Below are 26,243 nucleotides of genomic sequence, written 5' to 3'. Positions count from 1 at the left end.
GCCTGCTGGCTGTGCCCAAATCGAGACCCCGGAGGAACTTCAAGGTCTGCAGGATCTGCTAGATCTCTACCACTGACAACCAGCACTGGCCACCTCCTTTGCGACACAGTTCCATTTAAAAAAGGCAAAGCACGAAATCTACGCTTATGAAATGTGACCAAGCGACTCTGGGGAAGAAAACATTTTATGATTTTGTATTTTCATCTTAAGTCTATGCCTAGTCTTGAATGAAATGTGCAGTCTTCCAGAATCCCATCTGAGAGTTAAGTCCGTCTAATAATGAAAACATAGTTACAGACCCTTCATATGCGGCTGAAATTCTAGGAGTCCCTAAGGAGTGTTTTTTCTTGAATTGAAAGAGAAGATTCCTACAATTTTAAGACACTGCCCGACCTAACTTTCATGTAAACATGCTTACCTCCAGTATTTTTTTCTTCTGACCTTCATTTACTTTTCCAGCCAAACAGCAATGAGCTAAAGCATTTTGTATTATGTGCTTATTGGATTTTGCACTGGGTTCTTTGAAGAGCTTTGGTCCTATGATAAGAATTTAATAACAATAACAGTAAAATAACTTTCCTAAGTCAGAAATACTACTTATGTTTAAATGATACAATTGTTCCTACACTGATTAAACTCTAACATGAAGGCCCCTGACTGCCCTGTTCCAGTCAGGACCCAGTTTTATCCACAGGGCTACACTCGCGGGTCCCCTTTGGCCTCCCGAGGTGGCCTGGAGGGCAGTACTTTCTGCCACTTTCCTGGAACTCCTCCAGGAGGCCTTCAGTTAAGTATGCAGAGAAACCAGTTCTTTGGAAGAGAAAAAAATTAGCCCTGATTTGTCATGTTTATCTATATCTGGAATAAATTACTCCCAGCATGGCTGACTCAGAGTTACCAGTGGTTCTGCAGCCATGTAATTCCTGGAAGGTTCACTGTGTGTCTGACAGCCCTGCAGGTCTGGGCTCCCCCGGGGCCGGCAGACACGGCTGCTGCACTGACCTTACAGGCTGCTGGGCCAGCTGGAGCCACAGGGTAGGGAGGAAACAACTCTGGGGGAGTCAGCAAGCTCTGCCCCCTGGGTCTTCGGGGACCACTTGGGGGTCAGCCGGATGCCAGCGGGACACGGGTGGTCCCCGTCACTCTCCCACCTACTCTCCACGGCTGCTCCCACTTTCTCTCCTGCTTCATTGCTTTAGTTCTCACCCACATGTTATTCTGCGTGCTTCTCCTTCAACAACGTCTCCCCCAACAGAGCCAGACCAGGTGCCCTCCTGGACCTAAGGCCTTCCTTTATCTTTCAGAGCCTCTCAACACTTGCTCTAGACGCGCAGGTCCAGACCTTGAAGGCCCAGCATGAGGGGAAGGACTTGGTGGAGCCGAGCTGTTCCCCTCACTCATGACTGATGTGGGGCAGAGGGACCTCTGGAGACCAAACTGAGACAGCCTCAGACCCAGACTACAACACAGAGACAGGCAGGGTTTTTAAGGGAGAAGCCGGGGGCCGAGGGCTGAGGGATATTGCTATTTTTCTGAAGCTGAATTCATCTGGGACAAGCTGCCACCACTCTGACTGGAACCAAATCACAGACACTGACTTACCTGAAAGTGACCGCCGCCTCAGCCACTGTTTCCAATCTGTCTTCTGCATGCAGCGCACCCTGCATCGCGTCTCAGCCCCTGGCCAAATGCTTCCCAAGGATGGGCGGGCACTCACCTGTGTACTCCGTCCCTGAGGCCACGGACGACGTGGTGGATGCGTTCTCCCAGTCCTTCTCACCGTTCCGGCTGCCACACCGGCTTGGAGATAAGAAGCCTTCTACAGACTCTGACCTGAGTAATACAAGACGTGCACTGTAACGTCCCATACAGAGGAAAAGCATTTGGGGCTCAGGAGGGTGAAGGTGAGTGCCAACCAAACTCAACTCAGAGGTTTAAAAAGAAGACGGTGGTCATTCTGTCTCGTTCAGAGCTGCAGAGCCGAGACCTCAGTGGGCACCCCCCTGAATACCTGTGGAGGACAGATGGATGTTCCCACAGGACAACCGACAGTACCTGACGACCTTCACTAGGAACCTTCTCTTATATGGGTGCTATGTTATAACATATTTCACAAGACCAGGAAATACTGATTTTTAGCTTCTAATACATATACCGGGTTGGTCAAAAAGTTCATTCTGTTTTTTCCCATAAGGTGGTTTGAAACCTCTAACTTTTTGGCCAACCCAACACATCCTTGAGAAAGAGGGAGCGTACAAAGGAGCTTTCCTAAGTCACAAGAGGGGGAGACTAGAGCGGCTGGCGCGCTGCACACAAGGATGTTCCGCTTCAAGCTCGACTGTACCAACAGTCAGCAGTGGCTGGCCAACAGATACAGGCACTATCCTACTGATGTCATTAATCTAAAATCCAAAGGAAAAAACTGAAAGATTTTATATGTGTATTTTTTATAGACACCCAAACTGTCCAAGTCAGCAAAACTTACGACCATCCACGATTATGGTGCATTTACTGAGAACGTTGTTCTCAGGAGACGTCTGCGCTGTGACTCACCTCGGGGTCCTCTTCCCTGACTGCAAGCTTTCGTTATCGCCCGTGTTCAGTGATGCCAGAGAAAGGCTCGAGACTGAAAAGACACGACAGATTTGTGATCCTGAACAAAAATTAGAAATTTAAAAGGGGCAACTAGAGAAGAGTGTTCATTAGGTAATACCAGTGTATGAAAATTTAGCTGGTACAGTTTCTTTTCCGTTTTAGATACATAATATGCTTGCACGCATATACGCACAACTTACTTAAAATGGACAAGGAGCCTACTTTTGAGAACTAATGCAATAAGTGAGGGAGACTGAGAGGTACACACCTCCAGTTATGAGATGATGAGTCAGGCAGCTGGCGTGTCTGGCGTGGGGAGTGCAGTCAGTCACTAGATAAACTCTTCGTGCGGTGACAGATTAACTAGATCAAGCCTGGTGACCACTGTGAATCACTCTGTTGTATAACAGGAACTAACGCAGTGTTGTAGGTCAACTGTACTTCAACAACACACAAACTCATGCCAGAGTCGGGGGGAGGGCGCCTGGGTGAAGGGGCAACGTCCTCCGGCGCGCAGGCCGAGGGACAGCAGATGCTCGTCTATAACTTCCCTGACACCGCTGTGTGACACTCCACACGAAAGCTGCCGGGAGACGGGCCCTAGGAGTTCTCAGCACAAGGAGAAAACGTGTCTTTCTTTTTCTGAGATGTTTTATCTATTCAAGATGACAGATGCTCAGCAGATTTACTGTGGGCACCACTTCATGATACATGTAGATCAAATCACTAGACTATGCACCTTAAACTCACAAAGTGCTAAACGCCAATCACATCTCAACAAAATCGAGAGAAGAAAAAGGATAAAATTAATTACTCCAAAACAGTGGAGTGGTAATAAGTGAGTGCCTATAAGAAAAAAAACTCAAAAAAAGAAAAAGTAACAAAGAAACTAACAATAATAGTAAAATATATTTTAGGAATATCTAATTCCCAGGTAATGCTGGATTGGATGAAGCACAAGCTGGAATCAAGATTGCCAGGAGAAATATCAATAACCTCAGATATGCAGATGACACAACCCCATGGCAGAAAGTGAAAAAGAACTAAAGAGCCTCTTGATGAAAGTCAAAGAAGACAGTGAAAAAGTTGGCTTAAAACTCAACATTCAGAAAACTAAGATCATGGCATCACTTCATGGCAAATAGGTGGGGAAACAATGGGAACAGTGACAGACTTTATTTTTTTGGGCTTCAAAATCACTGCAAATGGTGACTGCAGCCATGAAAATTAAAAGATGCTTGCTCCCTGGAAGAAAAGTTATGACCAACCTAGACAGCATATTAAAAAGCAGAGACATTACTTTGCTGACAAAGGTCCGTCTAGTCAAAGCTATAGTTTTTCCAGTAGTCATGTGTGGATGTGAGAGTTGGACTATAAAGAAAACTGATACTTTTGAACTGTGGTATTGGAGAAGATTCCTGAGTGTCTCTTGGACATCAAGGAGATCCAACCAGTCCATCCTAAAGGAAATCACTCCTGAATATTCACTGGAAGGACTGATGCTGAAACTCCAATACTTTGGCCACCTGATGTGAAGAACTGACTCACTGGAAAAGACCCTGATGCTGGAAAAGACTGAAGGAGGGAGAAGGGGATGACAGAGGATGAGATGGTTGGATGGCATCACCGGCTCAATGGACATGAGTTTGAGCAAGCTACAGGAGTTGGTAATGGCCAGGGAAGTCCACGGGGTCACAAAGAGTCGGATACAACTGAGCAAGTGAACTGAATTCCCAGGTAGCAAATCAATTTGTTAATTTTGGCCAATACTAGGTATCAAAAATTTTCACTGACTACAAAAGGTGGAGTTCTCTTTACTTTTTAAATTGAAGTATAGTTAATTTACAATGCTGTGTTAGCTTCTGGTATAAGGAAAGTGATTCAGTTACACACACACACACACCTCTTTTCCATATTCTTTCCCATTATAGTTCCCTGTGCTGTACACTAAGTTCTTGTTATCTGACTCATATATAGTCATGTATATATGTTAACCCCAACATCCTAACACTTACCCCATTACCCTCTGGCATCTGTTTTCTATGTCTATTTTTTTTAACAGTTCTCTTTAAATAGTCAGTGTTACATTATTTTCCTTCAGTTTCAGAATAACTACAGTAATTCAGTATAGAATTCGGTATAGAATAACTATAGTAATTCTTAAGTTTCAGAATAACTATAGTGACAACCCAGGGAGATGGGATGTGAGGGCGAGCGCGCACTGGGCTCGTGTTCAGGCTGGATGTGAGCACTCGAGAGTGCTGTTGGCCATACGCACGCACGCGTAACAGGCTCCACTCGAAGGAAGCTTTCCTGCCCAGTTCAGAGCCCCCCGCGCCTGTGTGCCACTGCCGAGCTGGGGTCTGTTCTAAGCCACCTCACCATGCGCCCGTTACCTGGGGGACCTTTCACGGGCGTCTTGGGGGACTCGAGGTGGTCCCTGTGGATGGACTTGGGCCGCTGCTTCTTCTGCCGGGCCACCTGAGGCCGGGGCTTGAGGACGCTGTCCATGTCCTCCATGAGCTTCAGCTGCTTGCGCCGCAGGTACTCCTGCCGGATGAACTCACGGCGCGCCCGCTCGTCCTCCTTCTTCTGCCGCTCCTCCTCCGTCCTGCGCCTGGAGAGGAGCGGGCGGGCCGCTTACTGTGCACGTACGGGGGCGGCCAGGGGCGGCGAGTGCGTGTGAGGTGGGGTGAGCATGCGTGAAGAGAGGTGAGGGGCAGTGAGCGTGCATGGGGGGGGGGTGAGAATGCGTGACAGGTGGTGGGGGCAGTGAGCGTGCGCGGGGGGGGGGGCAGTGAGCGTGCGCGGGGGGGGGGGGGGAGCGTGCGTGAGGAGTGGGGAGGGGCGGTAAGCGTGCATGGGGGGGCTGAGCATGCGTGACAGGTGGTGAGGGGCAGTGAGCGTGGTTGGTGGGGGGCGCGAGCGAGTCAACACCTGGAAAACGCTCCATTTAAAGCGTACCTGGGACAACCACGGTCATTAACTATATCATTAATAAATAACTACTTTAAAAAATGTGTGTGTGTGAGAAAAACCCAGGAAAATTATTTTAAATCAATGTTTCAAGCTTGGGATAAAAACATGCAACCAACACTTAAATAAATAAACTCCTAAGAAGCACCCAAATCAGCACTGACTCCGCGAAGGCCTCCCGATGCCCGCTAAGGAGCCAGCAGGCCCCAAATCAGCACTGACTCCGCGAAGGCCTCCCGATGCCCGCTAAGGAGCCAGCAGGCCCCTCCCGCTCGGCGGCCGCACCTGGTCTCCTCTTTCCTGTGCTCCATCTCGGCTTCCAGCTGCTGCTTCCGAAGCTGTGTCTCCTTCTCCCTTCTTAATCGTTTCTCCAACAAAGCTGCTCGTTTCATGGCCATATCATTTTCTGCCTTTTGATCATCCTAGGGAATGAGTCTCATTGAGGAGGAGGAAACACTTAAGGCACCAGTATCTGCATTTTCAATGGCTGAGGCCACAGGTAGTGGTCACTCTTGGAACTGAGAATCCAAATCACCCACTGATCCTATTCCAACCCCACCACAGACGGACATGTTCCGAAATGATGAAGGAAGAAATGAATTAAAGAGGCAATACTTTATCAAATAACAAAAGACACAAACTTCTTTGATTACATGTTTTCAAAACTTAGGAAGTTAGCAAAGAACAACATAAAATGGGGGAAAAAAAAGAAAAAGTTTTCTGGGCCCTAATAAATAATTTACAGAGTGGAGAGTTTCTCCACACATTTTAAAATTCCATTTAAGTTGTATTTAGAATACACGCTTAATGTAGAAAAGTCAAGGAAAAGCACCAAAAAAATAGCTACCCAAAGTTGTATCACATAAACGAAATTCCTGCTGCACAATTTTTTTAAGTGGAGGCTCTGACAGTTTGCTCGCTGGGTTCTGCACTGCACTGCGGGCTCTCCCACGGAAGAGGAGACGGGTGTAATTACACACTCCTGACCCCAGGGCTAGCTAGAAGGTGGGCCCTTGGCCTTCTGGGCCTGCCTGGCTCCTAAGCAGACTCTCAGGGCTCAAGTTCTCAGAAGTCAGGAGGAACCAGCTGGAGAAGTGGTTCTGACACACTCCCAGCACGGTGCTAACCCTAACCCAAAAGACACGAAGAGTGAAAAAGATGGGGCTCCTTAGGTGAAGGAGCCTCTATACCCCTACCAGCCGGGGGGAGGAAGGGGCACAGCAAGGCACTGGCATAGCAACTCAGCCACAGCTGCGCTCAGAACGGAGAGAGTCAGAAGACAGCCAGGTTGAACATACACACGTCCGCGACACACACGCTGCACACACTCTGCGGATGAGAGGACACAGTGCCTGCAGGACTTCACGGTCTAAGAGAAACTGTGACGGAAGCAAGCCACGAGGTGGCTGGGAAGCCCAGGTCAGCAGCGTCACTATGAGAGCGCTGAGGGCGCAAGAGATGCGAGGAGAAGACACTCCGTCCACCCCCAGAACCATGCAAGGCTGCGGCACACAGAGGCGGCCCAAGGCGAGCCCGACAGGACATCCCGATGGGAGCTACGGGGAGAGGGTGGACCTGCGAATCAGCGGATTGTCTGCAAAAGGCCCCGATCACACACTGAGGGGCTGCACTTTATCCAACAGGCATCTCTAAGAGACCCCATGGACTTCCGCTCCTGAGAGGCAGTGTGAAGAAGGGACCAGGCAGACGCGGGGAGCCCGTGATGAGCTGCGACAACGGTCTGAGGGCCGAGTACCGGGTGATGAAGACAGAAGTGAGGAAAGGAGCGCACGGGTGGACACCCGAGGACCCCCTCTGCTCTCCTCTTGGAGGGAGCAGAAGTAGCAAGGTCTCTACACATCAGTTACAGTCTACAGCAGCAGTCCATTAAAAACATTAACAGCAGTCTCACACAGTTGGGAAACAAAAAACACAACTCACATTTAAGTCTCTAAATGTTAAAAAGGGCCGAGAGGGCCATCTGTCTATGACCAACTTCAAAGTAAGTTACCCATTCCCAATATTTAATGATCCAAAGCAAGCGACTGTAATCACTTCCGAATTCTCCAGAAAATCTGCAAGTATAGACTTTTGCCACTGAAGGCTGTCTGTATTCTAAACTGCAGAGGATTAGAAATGATATACCTTGGTCTCTCAACTTTTTAAAAACAGAAACAGGAGTAGCACACACGCACGTTTCTGATGATAAAAAACCATTCTTCCCTCTAAGAGTCTGGAAAACACAGAAAAATACAAAGATGAAGAAAAGGATGACAGGAGAAAAACTTTAATACTAGGCCTTCCTTGGTCTAGTACCTGTGGTAAGTGTCCAGATGTTACCATCACAAGGTGATACTGTGCAGGACTTGGGTTAGCTGGCTGCAGTAGCCTATAAACGTAGGTTACATCAAACACCAAACTGGAGATTGGGGTCATAAGCTACACTCTCATCAGTGCTTCCAGAGGAGCTAGTCCAATGACAACTGCTCCAACTATATATATATTTTTCAAACTATATTTTTAATGTTTCATCTTGAAGGATTCCGTCTGGTCAGTTTTTAAAATATATATATAAAAAAAGTGTATGGGAAGATGGTCAATACTAAGAACAGAAACAGATTTGCCTGCAATGCCAAGTTATAACTTTTTTAACCAACTGGCAACAGAGTATCTTTTCCAAGAGTGAATCACTTGGTTCTCAAAAGGCTTTGCTGAGAGAGAGAGACAAGCAGGGTAGGGGGGGTGGGGGGTGGGGTGGGGGGGTGAACAGGTCTCCCCAAGTTCAACGACGTGATGAAAGACTGCTTCAGAAACCAGAGTGCCTGCCGAAACCGCAGTCCACAAGAGTCAGGCCAGAACATAGCCCAGGATTAAGGGCAGACACTAACAGGGGTCCTGCTGTTCAGAGCATGCGCGCGCAAGCATGGAGAGAGGAGAGGCCTACGGCCGAGCTGGCAGTTTTACCTTAAAAAAGAATCCACAGCATACTTTCTGGTCCTCATCAACTTGTTCTTTATCACTTTCTGCATCATACTTTTCAACAGATACATCAGCCTTTTCAGGGGGTTTCAAATCTGAGAGGGAGACTTCAATCAGATTAACGCTCTTAGGCGCAGCAGGCGGGACACTGGGTTTAGAAGGCAGCTGTGCGGGCTGACTCGGGGGGTCCTCACTGGGTGCGGGGTGCGCGACCTCGGAGGCCAGGGCGGCCGGGCCCTCGGGGGGCGCAGAGGGTGGGGGCAGGGCCTCCCCGTGCTCCGGAGGCCCCGCCGACCCCTCCTCCTCTTCCTTCACTCCGTCCTTGCGCCCAGACTCCTGGGCCCGAGGCTCTCCGTCGTCGCCCAGACACACGAAGGACCGCGTCTGGATGGGAACCTGACTCGGGGAGAACCTCCGGAGCCGCGGGAGGCTGTCCACAGACCGCGGGGGCGTCAGCGTGCGGTGCAGGGGCGTGATCTTGAGTTCGCTGGGCCTGGGAGTCCTTTGATTTTTGACAGAGAAGGACGCGCTCTTCCTGGGCGCGGCCTGCGGGGACGGGTGGGCCGGGCGGGGCGGGTCGCGCGCAGGCCGGTGCGGGGAGGGCGGCGGTGGGGAGATGACCCAGGCCTGCTGCTCGCGCATGTGCATCAGTGCTTCCCGCTGCAGCGCGTGCAGGGACGCGTTGAGCCTCTCGATGGAGCGCGTGTGCTCCAGCAGCTCGCCGTCCTGCGGCGGCTCCTCCGCGGGCCCAGCCGGGCTCCACCGCCCCTCGGGGTCCCCGGGCGCGCTAGGGGCCGGTGGCCACCTGCCCGCAGGGCTCTCCGCGCCCTCCTTGGGGTCCGCCGGGGACTTGCTCCTCGGCCCGTTCGCCTTCTGCGGCTCCTTCTCGCGCGGCCGCTCCGTGTACACCTTCTCGTCCTCCGCGCCCGCCGCCTCCTCCCGCAGCGGGGAGACCCCGTCGCCTTTCTTCTTCACCACGGTGAGGAAGGCCGTCCTCCCCATCTTCTGCCTCTGCCTGGTGAACGCGGCCTCCATCTTCTTCTTCTGGGCCTCGATGGCCCGCCGCTTCTCCTCCAGCTTCATCCTCAGGTGCACCACCTCGGAGGCCAGCAGCTGCGTGGTGTCCCGGCCGTGCGGGAGGCCCGCGTCCTCAGGGGCCGGGGCCCAGGCCACCACGTGGGGAATGTTGAGCTCCGAGCCCTCGGGCGTGGTCTTCTGAGAGCTGCTGCCGCTGCTCTTTCCGTCCGTGTGGTTCAGCTTCCTGAACTTCTGCTCGGCAAAGCTGGTCATCTTCACCCCGGAGCTGGAGGAGGCGCTGCTCCCGGGCTGGGACTTGGTGCTGACCGTGCTGGGACAGGGGCTCAAGGCCTCTCTGGTGCTGCCGGGCCGCACGTCGTAGTCCTGCAGGAATTTGGACGCGTCATCCATGTCGGAGTCCAAGCTCACGGTGTAGTCTCTCAGGGACGAGTCCTCGTCCATGGTTTCCGGAATGTCTTCTGAGGGCACGTGGATGCCCGTGTCCACCTCCGTGGTGTCTGTGACAGGACTCAAGGCCCCTCGCGTGTCCCCCACATTCTCGGGACTGGACTGGCTGCGCGGGACGCCGGCGTTCAGGAAGCTCAGCTCCTGGCTGTGGAGGAAGAAGCCGTTGGCAAGCTGGCCCGGCCTCGGGGTGTGGGCGGGCTTCTCCGTGTCGTGGATTATCTGCAAGGCCTCTTCGATGCTCGGGGTCCCCACCTGGTTGCCAACCTCGTCGAGAAGCACGCTGTTGTGCAGCGCTCCGTTGGGGAACCTGTAGTGCGTGCTCTCGTTGGAGTTCAGCTCGCCTGTGCTCCGGGGCGCGTAGGTGGTCAGGTCACCGTGAGAGCCCACCGTGCGCTCCTCCGCGATGCCCGCCGCGTGCTCCTCCCCGTCCACCGGCTTGAAGGCCAGGTTCTTCCGGCTGTTCCTGGCTGCGCGGTGGTTGCTCAGGGCGAGCCCGTCATTGCTAAGGGAGCGAGTGATTCCTCGGTTGGAGGTGGATCTCTGCACAGCGTTTTCTTTATCAAAAGAAATATCAAATGAGACTCCATGCACTGACGATCTGAAAAAAAAGAGAAGGCTCTTAAATAACCCCAGAAAAGACAGGATCTGGTATCACTGAGAGATGTGATTTCTTCTCTCCCTCATTTCTCACAATCACATCCTCCTGGGGGTGGAAGCGGGGTAAGGCTGTCAGGACACCTGTCACCAAGGTCACTCCATCCTCTGGCTAGCAACAGGGGTGGTGGGGTGGGGAAGGAGTGCCTCTCGCTGAGGCGAGTACACGGAGAGTGAGCTTCCTGTTTACCTTTTCTCCTTGGGCCACGTCCCTATGAAGCCATCGACATAGGACATAGACGAAGACCTTCTTATTCCTCCTTCAAATGCACGAGAAGAAAAGTCACTGGCACTGTGTAAAACAATTTTAACTTACAGCATTTTACAGACTTCACACAAGGTAAGGAGATGCACACGGAGAAATGAAGAGCGTCTTACTGAGAAAAGCGAGCACAGAGAAACAGAAAGAGTCTTCGGTGTGTATATGGAACACTTTTTATTTGCGTTTATTCTCAATCGCTTTCCTGTTAACCACTCACACGGCACTCTCGGGCTTTCTGACACATTACCTGAGGCTGAAGGATGAGGCTGGGGCTGTAAGTGCCTGGAAGGCAAATGGGGACGAGAGTGTGTGAACGCAGCTCCTTCCCCACTGCAACAGAAAAGACACGCAAAATGTCACAGCCTAGCTCTTTCAGACGAATCTAACATACGCAGCTGAAGTCACAGACACCACCGCCACCTCTGACTCTCCATTCTAAGTGGAAAAAAATTAAGGAAACACACCGTTTAAACCAAAGAATGGCTGTGATTATACGAACCTTTATGCATTTTATATTTTTTAGCCCAGGAGCTTGAAATACTACTTTCAAGTACAACTCAATGTCCTATGAGATAAGATATGGCACATTATTTTCATTTTATAAGTAGAAAAACTAAGAAAGAAGCTAAATGAAAATCATCAGCTTGAAGTACTTTGGTCGAATCTAAATTTCTAAAAGTGCAAGTATGATCACTTCTTATAAAAGAGCCTGACACCTGCTTGCATGCGGACCTGTGTGTATGTCCCTAACATATTTACATTTCTCCTTATTTAATTCCACTCTATTCCAGTCAATGCAGGGGATTAGACAGTCTATTTCTCAGTTTATGATGACATTTGGCCAAAATTTAATCTTTTTCTTCCTATGTTTTCAGTCCGCCATGGCTTACCTTAGTAGGTGAAACTCAGCACGCCCTGAGAAGGGCTGAGAACGAGCCGGGGGCAGGGCGCAGTGACCTAGCTCTCTGTGACCACGCTGCCTTTCAGCTAAGGCAAACCGAGAAGATGAGCAAGCACCGAATGATTCAGAGGCAAACCTCAATGTGCATCCTACTGCTCAGCGAGCACCTGCTGCACAGAGCTTTCCAGAAGCCTGCAGCAGGCGCACGCCTCTGCTGTCTCATCAGCTCCCTCGCACCCCGCCCCCACCGTGCACATCACGTGTCCCCTCACCCGTGTCCTCGCTCGTGGGGAAGCCAAGGGACACGACCACGCTGCTCCCCATCACGGGTGTGTCTCGTCCCCTCCAGTGGCCTTCCCAAGCCTCTGCTCTTCTTACACCGACTACCAAGTGTGTCCTCAACAGAGACACGTTCAGTTATTAAATATGTTCACTCTTTTCTTCTTCCCCAAGTGCTGGCTAAACTGTTGTACGTTCCTGTAACTGCCTCACTTCACGTCTGCATGGAGGGTTTTGGTGTGGGGTAACTCCTGGACACGCTAGTGGTCATGTGTGTGCAGTAGCTGCTACAAATGTCTTGCTTGCCGTCTTCGACTCTTTCCTTGTGAGATCACTCTTCAGGCGCGAGAACACTTGTACATGCGGCTGCATCATTCCCAGGAAGAACAGCATTCCCTGAATCCCTCCTCAAAAGTTCTACAGTGGGAGAACTCACACGGGCCACACAGAAACTCAGAGACACGAGAGGGCTACACAGCGACCCACTGAGGAAAAGAAGTCAGCCAGCCAGCTGGTTATAGGAAGCTCTGCTGGGAAAGAGGAGAAAGGTGGCCACTCAGACACCTGAGAGACAGACAGATGAGCCCTCCCGAGGGTAAGACATTTACCAGTGTCGGAAATGTAGAGGACTGTCTGTCCAAGTTTCTAGACATAGTAACTGCGGAATAACCTAGTGTTTAAGTGGAAAGTTTAGAAGGTTTTAAAGATTTAACAAGACAAGAGATATGACCTAGGATATTGAGTGTTTTCTAAATTTCAAGGCAGGGAATGTTACTACATAACCAACCCAGGAAAGCACTGAGGAAGTAGCGTGTAGAAAACAATCTCCCATGGGACGCCATAGAGCAGCTCCTGAACCAGTCGTATTCCAGCTTCACCTCTTCCTTCATGGTAAACCTCAGTGATGAGGTTTACCAGAGTGACGAGGGTACGAAACAGGGAACTTAACGGAAGTAAGAAAATCCATGGGGGTAAATCCGAGGGCAGGGGGAGGAAAGTGCTTTCCTAATTCACAGGGCTCTGAAGCTCACAGTGATGAGAAGCCCTCTGAGCAGTGAGAGGGTGGTGAGAGTTCTGTCCACACTGGTCAGGACACAGTGGAGAGAAACTGCTCAGGTGTGAGGAGTGACAGCTTCGGCACGTGTTCACACTTTCAGGTTAAACCAAGAGTTCATGCAGAAACTATTTTCAATTTCTTACTTATAATTTTAAAAATGTATTTTAAATATATTGGCTTGAATTTCTAAAAAAAAAAAAATCACAAAGTACTTCGGTTTTAAATAAAAAAAATCATATATTAATAAATTAGGGAGTCCAAAGTCAATACACATTTTAGTTTCTAAAAAATATGCATTAAAAGTGCTTACAGGATATGCTAAAAAACACTTTGAAACAAATTAATGTCTCTATCACATACTTGGGTCAGAAGTCAGGATTATCCTGATAGTAAATGTTTACCTGGCTTTGAATTCAATTCCTGATATTAAGAACTAAAGCATTAACTATTCAACGGTACAATCAACATTCCATCGTGACCTCTCCATAGCTGCAGGAACTAGCAAACCAAACAGGGAAAACTGTCTCATAGATGTAAAAATCTCCCCTGAGGCCTAAGAATTACCTATCATTTGAGCCTCATATGATCTCAATTATAAACAAGGTGTGCAGCAAGAGTTTAGTTTTAGGCTGATTGTTTGGACTTTAGGATAATATTCTCCCGCTTTTCAATGAGACTCATAAAAGCCTATTTATGAAACATTCAGTTCATGTAAATTTCAATGACACTGACAGAAAAACAGGCTTTAACAGGGTAAGTTAATTGTAACTTATTCAGTTCAAAGTTCAACTGAAACTGTAAAAACGCTCATGTAATGTAGTAATCAATAATCTTGATCTCCTAAGTGACTGGCATGGCCGTCCGGACTCACCCTGGCGTGAGGTCAGAGCTGTCCAGGGCATCTCGGGGGGCAGCATTCGAGACAGGAAGTGATGGCAGATCCTCCACAGGCTCAGCTACAGGAAAGACAAAAACCTCAGAATTAACATCAGCACGTTTCTGCCACCACTTCAAGGATCCTGAACTGCAAGTAAGTGTTTACTCTCAGCTTTCCTTACTCCTTATAGAGAACCATAGTGTATTTAGTTTTCTCCTTAAATTTTTCAAAAGGACAAATCTTCTTTAAACACTTCTTGGAAGTGTTCTGACCTATAAAATTCACTTGATTAAGGCTAAACAAGGGGAAAAAAGGCTTAATATAAAATAAATACAGATAATTAAAAATAAACGAGTATTCAACTTTGCAAAAGCTTTCACAGAGCTCGTTACACATGGTCACTTACGTCTACGATATAGTTGGTGTTTTGGTAATCAGTTAAAGAGACAGAATTTTGTTGGTTAATAACTAAAACACAGCTAGCTATAGTTTACGTTTTTGCGAATAACTCTCATTTAGCTTTTTGCTTTTGAGACCTAATATAACAGCTGTCGAAGATTTTGAATAGTGGGCTTCACAGACGAGATCACACAAAGCACCGCATGTGAAAACTGTGCTAACAGGCAGAGGTGTAGCACTCTGGTTGTGATCACCACAGAAGAGCCTGGCTTTCCCGGCCGGCCTTCGCAGGGGCTCGGCGCGTCCACAGGCCTGCCCCGTTACGTGCCGCCTCCGCCCTGGGCAGCTTCGCAGCCGTCACTGCGTGTCCCACAGCGCGCGGCCTGGGCGCAGAGGGCGCGCTGAGGACGCCGCTTCTCCTCACTGGAGTGAGTGCCGAGTTCGCCCCCTACCCCTGCCCGAGTACAGACTTCTTCCTTCTTCTCTGTCCTTTTTCCTTTGATTTTTTTAGGGGGGAAGCGGGTGGGGATGCGGAGAAATAAGGGAAAATACAAAACTGTGGCGGCAAGGGAAGCAGGCCGGTAGCGGGAGGCAGAGCAGTCACGCTGCGCGCGGGGCGGAGCGCCGGCAGCAGAGCGCGCCCCGCCACGCTGAGCGAAGTCCTCCCGGGGTCAGGCTGAAGGTGGGCTTGTTCCTTCCCCACAGAAAGAAACCTCTGGTTTTATCATGGAAGCCAGGGGAAAATCTGGTTTGCTTTACAGAAAGTAATAAGTTTTTCCTTTTTTTCTGTTATTTCCAGAGATCTTTATGGTAACTTACCCCTTTATTTCTTGTTCGTGTCCTTATCATGAGCAATCAATAGACTGTGATACTGTAACAATCACAGAACTTACTTGGTTTAAACATATATAATATACCCAAGCCTTCTCATGGCTTAATGGCAAATTCGGATTACAGATGAGAACCAAGCCATAATTTGAATGGCTTCTGGCCAACAACATTAAAAAACAGGGAACAAAAGCTAAGGATGGGAGTAAAAGGTGCAAAGGGAAGAAAGAGGGAAAACAGTTAAAGCTAAAAGTTCCACAACATAGTAGCCTTCGAATTCAGGGCTATTCTCGCTACCTCCTTTTCCTCCCCTAAGGTATGGCTCACTCAACAGAGAACTGAATGGCTTTAAATATTAAAATATTCAGAATTTATCCAGGCTAACAGCTAGAACATGAAACAGTCACAGGCCTTCCTGTACAACAACATCAGGTGAGGTTGTTTTAACTCTCCATTCTGTCTGTTCACAGGAACACTAATCACCTCCTTGTGGGTGAGCGACACGGGGCTGGACGAAGGAGGGCTTCACGACCTCGAACCACCAGAAGAGCTCGGCCATGAACACCAGGTAGTTACTCTGAAAAGAGGCAAGAAAGTCAGGAGGAAAATCAGGTAAAGCTTGACCAACAAGCAATGATAAGGAGAATTTTATTCTGTGTTACCTATTGAAATACACCTTTAAATATCAGTCACTCATCGAAATTTGTGATTAAAAAAAGAAAGCAATGAGAACTCTTATAATCTCTATTGGCTGTGTTGTGCGTTATCTTCTCAGCAGCTTTCATTCTCAACTATATTTCTTTCTCCGACACATTCATTCTCCCCCTAGGCTGAACCCGTCCTGCTGCTGCTGCTGCTAAGTCGCTTCAATCGTGTCCGACCTACTTGGCTTTTAAACAAGCTCAGGGACTTCCCTGGTGGTCCAGTGGTTATGACTCTGTGCTTTCAATGCAGGGGGCGGCTTGGGTTTGATCCCTGGTTGGGGGACTAAAACCCCGCATGCCACGCAGCATGGCCAAAAAACTAAAAACATTTAAAAAATAAGTAAGCCCGCTCGAGTCTCTCCTACTGAGCACAAGGCACAAGCTTCATCCTACTCCCCTCCTCCGGCTGCCCCTCGGCCCGCCCCCGGCCCCACCCTCACCCTTGGCCCCGCCCCCACCCCGCCCAGCCCTCACCTCCGCACAGGCTTCTGTCAGGCGGCCTCCCCCACCCACCCACCCGGTCCCAGCCCTCCACTCCCAGTCCACTCCCGCACTGCACGCAGCCACGAAACTGCATCTGCTCAAGTCACCAACGACTATGTACTAAATCAAACAGATTCTGTAGTCTCCCTTGAACCTGACCTCTCAGTGGCACCAATACTCTCGATCTGTCTCCTCTGTGAAGACTGCCACCCGCCCCTATCAGGTGACTCCGGAACGCGTGACTGTCCTGAGACATGCAGTGGCCTTCGAGCATTTCCTCGTGTGTTTCTCTACCTGCACCAATCATCCTCCCCACAACCCTGATCCAGTTCCAGCCTTATCTCCCTGAATGACAACTGCCATCACAGGGAACAAACCAGAAACCTAGGAGTCGCCCCATGCCCCCTTCTTTCTCTCTTCCCACACCAAGTCATCCTCAGGGCTGCAGAGTCTGCACGCTAAACATCTCTGAGCCCACCCACTTCTCCCCATCTTCATCATAATTACTCTGATTCAAATGTTTTCACCGCTTGGTTAGAATACAATCCCCTTTTCTTTGACTTATTAAGTCAAACTTCTCAAAATGCAGCACTCTTTCCCCCACTTTCCCCACCCTTAGGGAAAGACTGACTACAGGTTACAAGTGGTACTTGATCAGGGCCCTCCTCAATTTCCCCAGCTTCATCAAATACCATATTCTCCAGGCTTCCTCCTCTTACCCAGCCAGCTCTATGGTAAAAGGACAAAGCCATGCTCAGCACTCTATCTTCAGTGTTCAAGGCAGTGCCTGGTACGTGACAGATGCCCAATAAATATTTACTGAATGAATGTATAAATGAATAAGTTAACACATAATAAAAAAGGCCAGTCATAGGCAAAACATTGATAGGGAGTATCTCTGGGCAGTAAGATGACTGTGATTTACATTTATTCTTTATACTTAACTCACAGTACACTTTCTAAAGCCAAGGTGTAAAATTATATTTTAAGTACCAGTGCTAGATTCTGCTCTGCTAGTACAATTAACTGAAAGCTGTGTATATGTTTTGAAAAAACACTTGTTAAGTGCTCCATAACTGTCTGTTATAGGAAATTAATCAATATTTAAGGACCTTGGTGCTCAACAAAACTACTCATCATCAGGAAAATGCAAATCAAAACCACAATGAGATACCACCTGGCACCTGTCAGAATCGCCATCCTCAAAAAGGTAAGCAATAGCAAGTGCTGATGAGGGTGTGGAGAAAAGGGAAGCCTTGAGCATTACTGGTGGGGATGCAAAATGGTGCAGGCTCTATGGAAGGCAGTATGGGGCAGTACGGAGGCTCCTCAAAAATTAAAACAGAGCTGCCACAGAATCCAGCAGGTCTATCTGGGTACACACCCAAAGGAAACGAAAACAGGATCCTGGACAGAGATCTGCACGTCCATGCTCACTGCAGCTAAGACAAGGAAGCAAGCTGAGTGTCCACGGCGGGTGGGTGGATAAAGATGTGGTATATATACACAATGGAACACTACTTAGCCCTGAGGAGAGAAGGCGATCCTGCCATTTGCAAAAACACAGATGGCTCCTGAGGGCACTGTAGTGAGTGAGGTAAGTCAGAGACACACAGTGTGTGGTATGCTGCACGTGGAGTCTAAGGAGCCAGCGGAGAGCAGAGTGGGGGATACAGGGACTGGGGTGGGGCATGTGCTGCTCCGCTGTGCCAGCCCCCGCCTATAAAGTGAATAGGTCCTGGGGTCTAATGAGTGTGGCTAATGACACTGCATCACAGATTTGAAAGCTGCTGAAAGTAGATCCTAAATGCTCACATCAGAGAAATGGTGATGACGTGATGTGATGAGGGTGTAGCAATCACTCTGCAGTATGTGCGTATCAGATCCACACACTGAGCACCTTAGACTTCTACAGTCACGCCTTCCCTGGGGGCTCAGTGGTGACGAATCCGCCTGCTGATGCAGGGGACACGGATTTGATCCCTGGGTTGGAAAGATCCGCTCGAGAAGGAAATAGCAATCCACTCCAGTATTTTTGCCTAGGAAATCCCACAGACGCTGTCCATGAGGTCGCAAGAGTTGGACGTGACTGAGCGAGTGAACAACAACAACGCGTCAATTACACCTCAGAGAAGCTGGGAAATTTGCTCTAGGCTCCCTGGTCAGACAACCGTCCTAGTAACAGAACTGTACTGTGCTTGGCCACAAGGTGTCAGCACAGGAAGAAATGATTTCCCCAGTAACTGAAGTTTATGAAGAGAATTCCTTTCTGGATCTGCGAAGATTAAACAGCAACAAATCTGTCACCATATTCTAGGAATGATACCAAATTAATTTCATTTAAAAGCTCTTCTTTTAGTTAAGAAGGTCATGCAGCTATAAATTAACATTCTTGAACAATGTAAACAATATCAAAGAATACAAATAAACAGAATAACAAGTGCACAAACTCCTCTTGTCCACATCCTAACACCACAGTCAGAAGAAACCCCTGCTAACAGTTTTGTGTCTCTCTCTGCAGACCTTTTCCTGTGCGTCTATATATATGTGCAGATGTGCATACAGATGGAAACAGCGTTTTAAAAAGAGAGATAAATCACATCACGTTATATATAATGTGTGCGACCGGGTGCTTCTCTTGGTAACTCTTGCGAGCTTTCTGCCTCCTCCTCTTACACAGCTCAACCACGTTCCAGGACACCCCCATCGCGCCCCTTCTAAGACGAGCTGCTCCCCCCTGTCACCCCAGGGACAACACTAGCACAGCCTCCTGTGCACTTTCAATCCGGTCAGATGCCACCAAGTTCAGTTCAGGCGCTCAGTCGTGTCCGACTCTTTGCGACACCATGAATCGCAGCATGCCAGGCCTCCCTGTCCATCACCAACTCCCGGAGTTCACTCAAACTCACATCCATCGAGTCAGTGATGCCATCCAGCCATCTCATCCTCTGTCGTCCCCTTCTCCTCCTGCCCCCAATCCCTCCCAGCATCAGGGTCTTTTCCAGTGAGTCAACTCTTCGCGTTATGTGGCCAAAGTACTGGAGTTTCAGCTTTAGCATCATTCCTTCCAAAGAAATCCCAGGGCTGATCTCCTTCAGAATGGACTGCCACCAAAGTGCCCTCTAAAAAGGGCACACCAGTGTATACATCCAGCGTGGGGGAAAGAAGGCTCATTCCCCACGTCCCCACAAATACTTGTTGCTCATGTCAACACACGATGGGATGCCCAGCACCATGGACCAAGCAACTTCTCAAGGATGCAGAATCTTAAAATACTCATTTGAAGACAAAATGTGGGTCTAATAATTTAGCAGAGAACCAAAATAGATAAAGTGACAGTGTTCTCTGCAGATAATTATCTATTTTTTAAACGCCTCATTTAAGAAAATATCTTTATATCTTGATTATGCCCAGAGTAAGTTGATCTAAACATCAAGGTTACATTTTATTTATGGGAAGTCCAAAGTATATGACTTAAGCAAATGTACTCTTAATGTACTTAATGAGACGATTTTTTTCCCTGAGATTATAGTAGTGGCATTTAGAATTTTTAATAGGCAATAATCAGAAAAAGCATTAACAAGATAAATATGAAAATATCTCCCATTTTGGTAAAAATGGTGTTACCATTCAAAATCAATCAAGGTCTTTCTTCCGACGTGTCGGACAGTGGGGAGTGGGTGCTGTTCTGGTCAGTGGGCAGTGGTTTGTTCTGGGAGCAGCTGCATGGCTGGTTATGGCTGGGCAGTGGGCAGTGGTTGCTCTGGGAGCAGCTGTATGGCTGGTCATGGCTGGGCAGTGGGCAGTGGTTGCTCTGGGAGCAGCTGCATGGCTGGCTGGCTGTGTCCCCTGCCTTGTGTGTAAAGAAGGAAGGGGCTCAGGGTAAAGAGGGCAGAGAGCAAGGAGCGCAAGCACACGAGTGGCAGCGTGGCTCCAGGAGGCCCATGGCAGCCTTCAGGGAGGTGGGCACCGTGAATACGGCCAGGTGTCAAGCCTGACACAAGGCTGTTCCTCTCTAACGTTACACAGAAGTGGCGAACTTCAGGCAAGGGCACAGGGGGCGGGAAGGAATTCCGCAGCTGCCAGGAACAGAAAGGCATCACTCCTACCACGGAGCTCTGGAACCTGCAGCTCAGAAGCCATCACGCCTGAGACACGTGTCTGTCTTCACTACAGAGTAAGCTCTGAAAGGACATGGATCTCTGATTGTCTGCTGATTCACCCAAAAAGCCCGGAACAGTGCAAGGTGCTCAATAAACAGCTCTTGGAAGAAGCGCACTGAGCAACTGAGCGAAGCTAGGAGGCCCTGTGACATCGTCCTGAAGCAAGGGACTCGCGCACGGCTGATAAAAGCAAGTACTTTTATTTACCTCCTAAAAATTATATATATATACTGGCTGCACTGTGCGGCACGCGGGACCCTAGCTCCCTGACCAGGGGTTGAACCCACACCCCCTGCAGTGGGAGTGCAGAATCTTAACCACTGGGCCGCCAGGATATTGCCAGGAGTTACTTCTTAAAAGGTTCATTTCTAGACAACCTTGGTCTTTCCTTCCCCCTTTCTTTCCCGAGGTTGTGTCTCAAGTTCTGGCACAGAAGGACCCTTTCTTCCCGGAGCCCACTGCCCTGCTGAGGGCCCAGAAGCACTTGCTGGCTCCTTCTCCACTGCACTAACAACTGCAGGACCACAGACTCACTCTTTGTGTTGCAAAAGCCACCTGTAGCTGACAGTGTGCGTTACAACAGAACACAATCAGCAGAAAAATCTAACCAACTATTTTGACTGAAATTACAGTTAACTTTGTACGCTTAACACAGCTAGACTGTCTCTGCACCTGGCTGTGTGCTTTCCCCACAACCTTCAAGCGCAGGGACCAGGGAGTACCTTTATGGAGGAAGCTGCGTAGAGCATGTCTTCCAGGGTGAAATGGCAACACTGGTTCAAATATTCTTGGCAAAATTCTTGGATCAGCTGCAGGTTATAGAGGCTATCAGCCAGAGACATGGTTTCTTTCAAGCAAATGTCTTCAAATAAGAAAAGAACAAGGATTAATTTTGATAATACACACTTTGGACTCACTTTATAATTAGTAACTTAATACCAGCACACAACTACGTAGAATCTGGTCATCTCTCTCTCTCTCTGTCTCTCTCACACACACACACACACACACACACACACATCTATACACGTAGCAGTCACTACACAGACTTAGAAACCAAGCACTCCTTCACTCAACTAACTGCCCTCCTAGAATGACATATAAATGTTTTTCTTAAAAAAAAAAAAAGCCTTCATTACTTATTAGATATTACCATCTTAAATATCTGTCACATCTATCCACAGTTGAGAAATATTTCAATGGAACACTTACCCTCTAACCTGACAACACCAGGACAGTAAAAATGAATGAGGGCAGCTAACGCACAGCCATCTGAGCCGTCTTTCAACAGATTTTCTACCAACGGAATGCAAGGCAGTTGCTTGAGCAAGGTCTGCTCCTTCCTATAACGAGCCTACAATATAAAAAAGAGATCAAAGTAAGTACTTCAACGTACAGGAAAGACACAGCACCGGAGGCCCCGTGTCAGTAATAACGTGTAAGTCGGCAGAGACAGCAGCCACGCAGCCGCACCCTTCTCTCCTGAGCAGCACCACTAGACCTGTCTTTCCAACAGCACTGCAGCTCTGAAGCTGAGTGCTTAACAGAGCGCCACAGGGCTCATCTATGTGAGTTCACTTAGCCCAAGAACTTAATAGAAAAGCATCACAGCATGGATTTTGGACATTTGAAATGTCCAAATTATCAGTTCTGTGGCTCTGAAGATGATAAAATTTGCTTTAACATTAGACTTAACTTAGACAGCACGCTCTTGTGTAAAAAGATTAAGACCGGAGCTCAAAGCCTGAGGAGTCATCAGCGTCAAGGGACGGCCAGAGGATGTAAAACTACTCCTAAAGGAGGCCTTGCAATAAGAACTGTCACTCTAAGGAGCTGGAATCAGACCACAAAGAAATCCTGGCTTCTCATCTGAATGCTGAGACAATGCAAATAAAGTGTAACCACTGTGAAACTGAGAAAACCCTCCTGGATGAGGTTTCTACCCTAACCCAAAGCAGAGCAAGTATAAGGGTTTCTGCTCCCTCTCAGAAAAGAAGAAGCTCTTGTTTTTTAAAGACTGGCTGGTGCGAGTGATACAAATTTGTAAGACAGTTCCCTAAAAATGAGACCTGCTGTAAAACTGAGAGTTTACGAGAAGGAGCTTCTTAAGTCAGACTAAATACCTGGGCTCAGATCCTGCTCCTGCCACTTCTCAGCTCTGGGATCTTGGACGAGTTACCTGAACGCTCATCTCTCGGTTCCTTATCTGTGAACCGGGGCAGTCACAGTGCCTGCTTCACAGGACACGGAGGACTAAGAAAGATGATGACGTCATGCGCGACATACACACGGGCACACAGCGAGTGTCACCAGAGGTCAGCTGTCTTTAGCTACTAGCTCTCCTCAAGCCAAGAAAAATCATGCTGAAGACTTAATGAAAATTGCACACTGAACTATTAGCAAAATTTATAATTACAGCGGTCACTGATATTTAAATACAAGGTTTTTTTTTTTTAAGAAATCAAAATTAATTTTTCTTCTATCTAAACTGATCATCTCTATTTCATAATTAAAGTATAATTATGAAATATAATACTCTGGTGAGAATAAAAACAAAAAATTACTTACTGAAAGAGATTTACTATTTGGTGGTGAAGTCAGATTTCCTTTAAATGACTTTCCCCAGAAAAGCACACACATTCAAGGGGAAATATTTATTTCTATATACCCCTCACTGGCTACTCAAGAACAAGATTCATGGAACATTTTCCCATGTGAAGAATTTCAGAGGAGATTGTTCTTATGAATCAGTAGGGACTATAATCTGTATTTAATGGTAGAGCGCACCTATATTCAGGAAAAATCGCATCAGTGCACTAGAGAAATTCTTCAGTTGATTTTGTGTTTTTACGTAATCGTTAGTAAGCATCCTCAGTGAGCTGCTGGCGGACAGTTTAAAACTCAAGCATGAAAATCAGGACTGAGGGGGAGTGGCAGCCGGGGCCTCGCCAGCCTTCCGATGCCCCTGTGGCTTCCAGGCCCCTCCAGCCCCACTTCCTTGGGCCATTAAGAAACAGAATACTATCTCTGGAAATGCTCTACAGTGGCTGGCTCCGTGCCAGACTTCTCGGACCTCCAGGGCCCATGGCTGGAAGTGGACTGAGCCGAGCGCCCAGGGTCACGGAACAAAGGACTGAGCTGTGTGCTGTGCTCTGCAGCGTTCCACCGAGGGGCACGGCAACCCGCGCACACACGCACACAGCTCCCCGAGGCTGCGGCCACGAGGCCTGCGGTCTGGACCAGACGATTCATGGTTTGCAAGTGGCCAGCCGCAACATCTTCCTGAAGATTACATCCTAGAAGGCCTACCAGGGAAACCAACTTTCAATCTTGAAGTCCTGTGGGTCTCCCAGAACTTCTGGAGTGTGCTCGGCGCTTTACAAACACACTGCTCTTTCTACAAACTGAGACATCTGGCATTTAAGAGGGATGTATTTTCGATCTTTCAAAATTGTGGTGGACTTCTAAGTTACATGTCTGTTTCTGAGGGTGAAAAACATTTAAGTGGTTGAACCCCCAGAGTTCACACTGAAAGATCAACTCTTGTAGTCAAACCAGAACTGAATCTGTTAATAGTTTAGATTCAGTAATGAGAGGGACACAGAACCTGTCACTTTTTTAAATTACACAAACAGTATCCTCTATAGGTCAGGCCAAAAGGAAATGATTCTTTCAAAAAGATGACTTGATAATACAAATAATTTACGTGTGCAATTCATACTCACTTTTACTGACATTATTAAAACCAGTACAAATCTATACCCACACTTTCTTCTTACTAGTTACTTATGGTCTGCCAAGTAATGACAGACTAGTTTACACTTTTAATTATCTTTAAAGCGTCTAATCCAAATTTTGGCTAGATTTTTTTTAGGTCTTTCTATTCTGCACTATGATCAAAGACCTTACAATCCAATCTCCACTCGTGACTAATGGAGTTATATGAAATGACCGTATCAGCACGACATCAACAATACAATGACACTCTGCAATGATGTCTGGAGGGTGAGCTGAAGGAGCTGGGTAAACTTACAGGAACCAGTTTCCAAAACCATTTGGAAGGAGACTTCAGAGGAGGCAGCAGGAGAAAAGGGAAAGTGAAAGGGAAAGTGCATCAGCATTTTTTAAAATTAACAAGTTATAGTAAAGTTTCTGTTAGTGCAGCTCCAAGTTTACAGTTCTCAAAACACTTTTAAACTGTTAATGCTTGAAAAGTTAGCTTAAAATATAGAGTTTCCTCATGATAAAGACCACCACCTTCTCCCCGCAACTCCTCTCCCAACATGGATATGTGTTTTTAGGATACCCTGGACCTGCTGCATACTTTGGCAGCAAAGAATTTTATTTCGCGGCTCTGGAACCACACATCATATTAAAAAATAAAATACATGAGAGGGAATAGAAAGATTCCAGGGCTGGACTTGCAACCACTGAAATTCTTAAGACATTAGGAAGCCAAGTCTTTGTCCCAAAAGGAAAAGAAGGCTGTTCCATAAGTATATGAATAAGAGCAAACAGTAATGCAGAATTGAACATGATGATAATTTCCCTTAATGATATAATGAATTTCTTTCAATTAATAGGAAAGAAGAACAGTTGGCAATTCCTATCAATTAATATTTTTATAGAGTCTCTAAAGCAAGTAGCCACTAACACAAAGAGAATATAAATGTTATTATTTTTACTATCCAGGGGTGTCTCAAAGAATATAATTTTATGTCTTCAAGAAGATTAATTTAATAAACTCACAATTTCAGATAACTGAATAATTTGTGATTGTTTATATTTCCTAGCACCGTTGTTTTTTTTTCGGGGGCGGGGCGGCGGGCAGCCCTAAATAAATATTTGTTAAAGTGAACCAAACTAAATGGGGTCTGAGTTAAAATTTGTACTAAACTTTTATGTAGAAAGTTTTTCTTACAGAAATTAACAGTAAAAATAAGACTATTTGGAAAAATAACATAAATAACATACATTCAAGAACTTAAAAAACCTGAAAAAGTCATCTCAAGAATCAGAAAACTCAAGAATCAGAAAAATACCAGCTTCCCACAAAGAGATAACATTTCCAATAAAGTTTTCTTGCCGCATCAGGAAGAGAAACCGTAACAGTTTTGTCACATGCATTGTAACTGCTCATTTAACCAAAGCCTCTGCAGCTGCCTCTGCAGGAGCCCTGAAAGGCACAAGCAGGACAGGAGGCCCGGGAGCGTGTCTGGGTTCCCAGAGACGAACAGCAATGTCAGAACGGGAGTCTTCCTGTCTTTGATACTAGAAGAATCCATTACATAGAAATTACTAGGGATTATTCAAAACAGGTGATGAGCAAAGGAGTTAGTCTGTATTTCTTGTAAAATATTCAGTACTTGAATTTTTTACTAACTCAGAAAACTCTGACACAGCTCCCAGTGACTGGAGCTGGGAAATCTGAACAAGTTAACACCACAGACTGGTTGTAACCCCAGTGTACACACACACACACACACACACATACACACGAGTCCAGACTGCTACAAATAACTGACTGAAGGATGTAAGGAAGTGGACAGGACACAGTCTCCCTTAGAGGAAAATTCCAAATGATACAGGGGCTCGACCCTT

At 47.6% G+C, this 26,243-nt stretch overlaps 1 protein-coding gene across 4 annotated transcripts in view; it reads right to left on the bottom strand.

The window, feature by feature from the left end:
• The window catches only part of CAMSAP2 (calmodulin regulated spectrin associated protein family member 2), a 97,238-nt gene that overhangs the window by 3,036 nt on the left and 67,959 nt on the right, over positions 1 to 26,243 (bottom strand). Inside the window, exons 5-17 of one of the 4 annotated variants that reach the window (XM_027565813.1) lie at positions 24,676 to 24,708; positions 21,855 to 21,996; positions 21,365 to 21,504; positions 15,776 to 15,869; positions 14,060 to 14,144; positions 11,199 to 11,281; positions 10,880 to 10,949; positions 8,536 to 10,633; positions 5,857 to 5,993; positions 4,992 to 5,212; positions 2,554 to 2,653; positions 1,718 to 1,833; positions 419 to 537 (exon numbers count right to left, since the gene is read on the bottom strand). In XM_027565813.1, coding sequence (XP_027421614.1) covers positions 419 to 537; positions 1,718 to 1,833; positions 2,554 to 2,653; positions 4,992 to 5,212; positions 5,857 to 5,993; positions 8,536 to 10,633; positions 10,880 to 10,949; positions 11,199 to 11,281; positions 14,060 to 14,144; positions 15,776 to 15,869; positions 21,365 to 21,504; positions 21,855 to 21,996; positions 24,676 to 24,708 — 3,438 coding nt within the window. The remainder of the gene's footprint in view (positions 1 to 418; positions 538 to 1,717; positions 1,834 to 2,553; positions 2,654 to 4,991; positions 5,213 to 5,856; positions 5,994 to 8,535; positions 10,634 to 10,879; positions 10,950 to 11,198; positions 11,282 to 14,059; positions 14,145 to 15,775; positions 15,870 to 21,364; positions 21,505 to 21,854; positions 21,997 to 24,675; positions 24,709 to 26,243) is intronic. The other 3 variants (XM_027565814.1, XM_027565815.1, XM_027565816.1) reach the window with 3 other exon arrangements.

Source organism: Bos indicus x Bos taurus, chromosome 16, assembly GCF_003369695.1.
Source record: "Bos indicus x Bos taurus breed Angus x Brahman F1 hybrid chromosome 16, Bos_hybrid_MaternalHap_v2.0, whole genome shotgun sequence".
NCBI classification, from domain to species: Eukaryota; Metazoa; Chordata; class Mammalia; order Artiodactyla; family Bovidae; genus Bos; species Bos indicus x Bos taurus.
The sequence above is the reverse complement of the archived record's forward strand: the minus strand, read 5'-3'. Positions and strand labels throughout refer to the sequence as shown.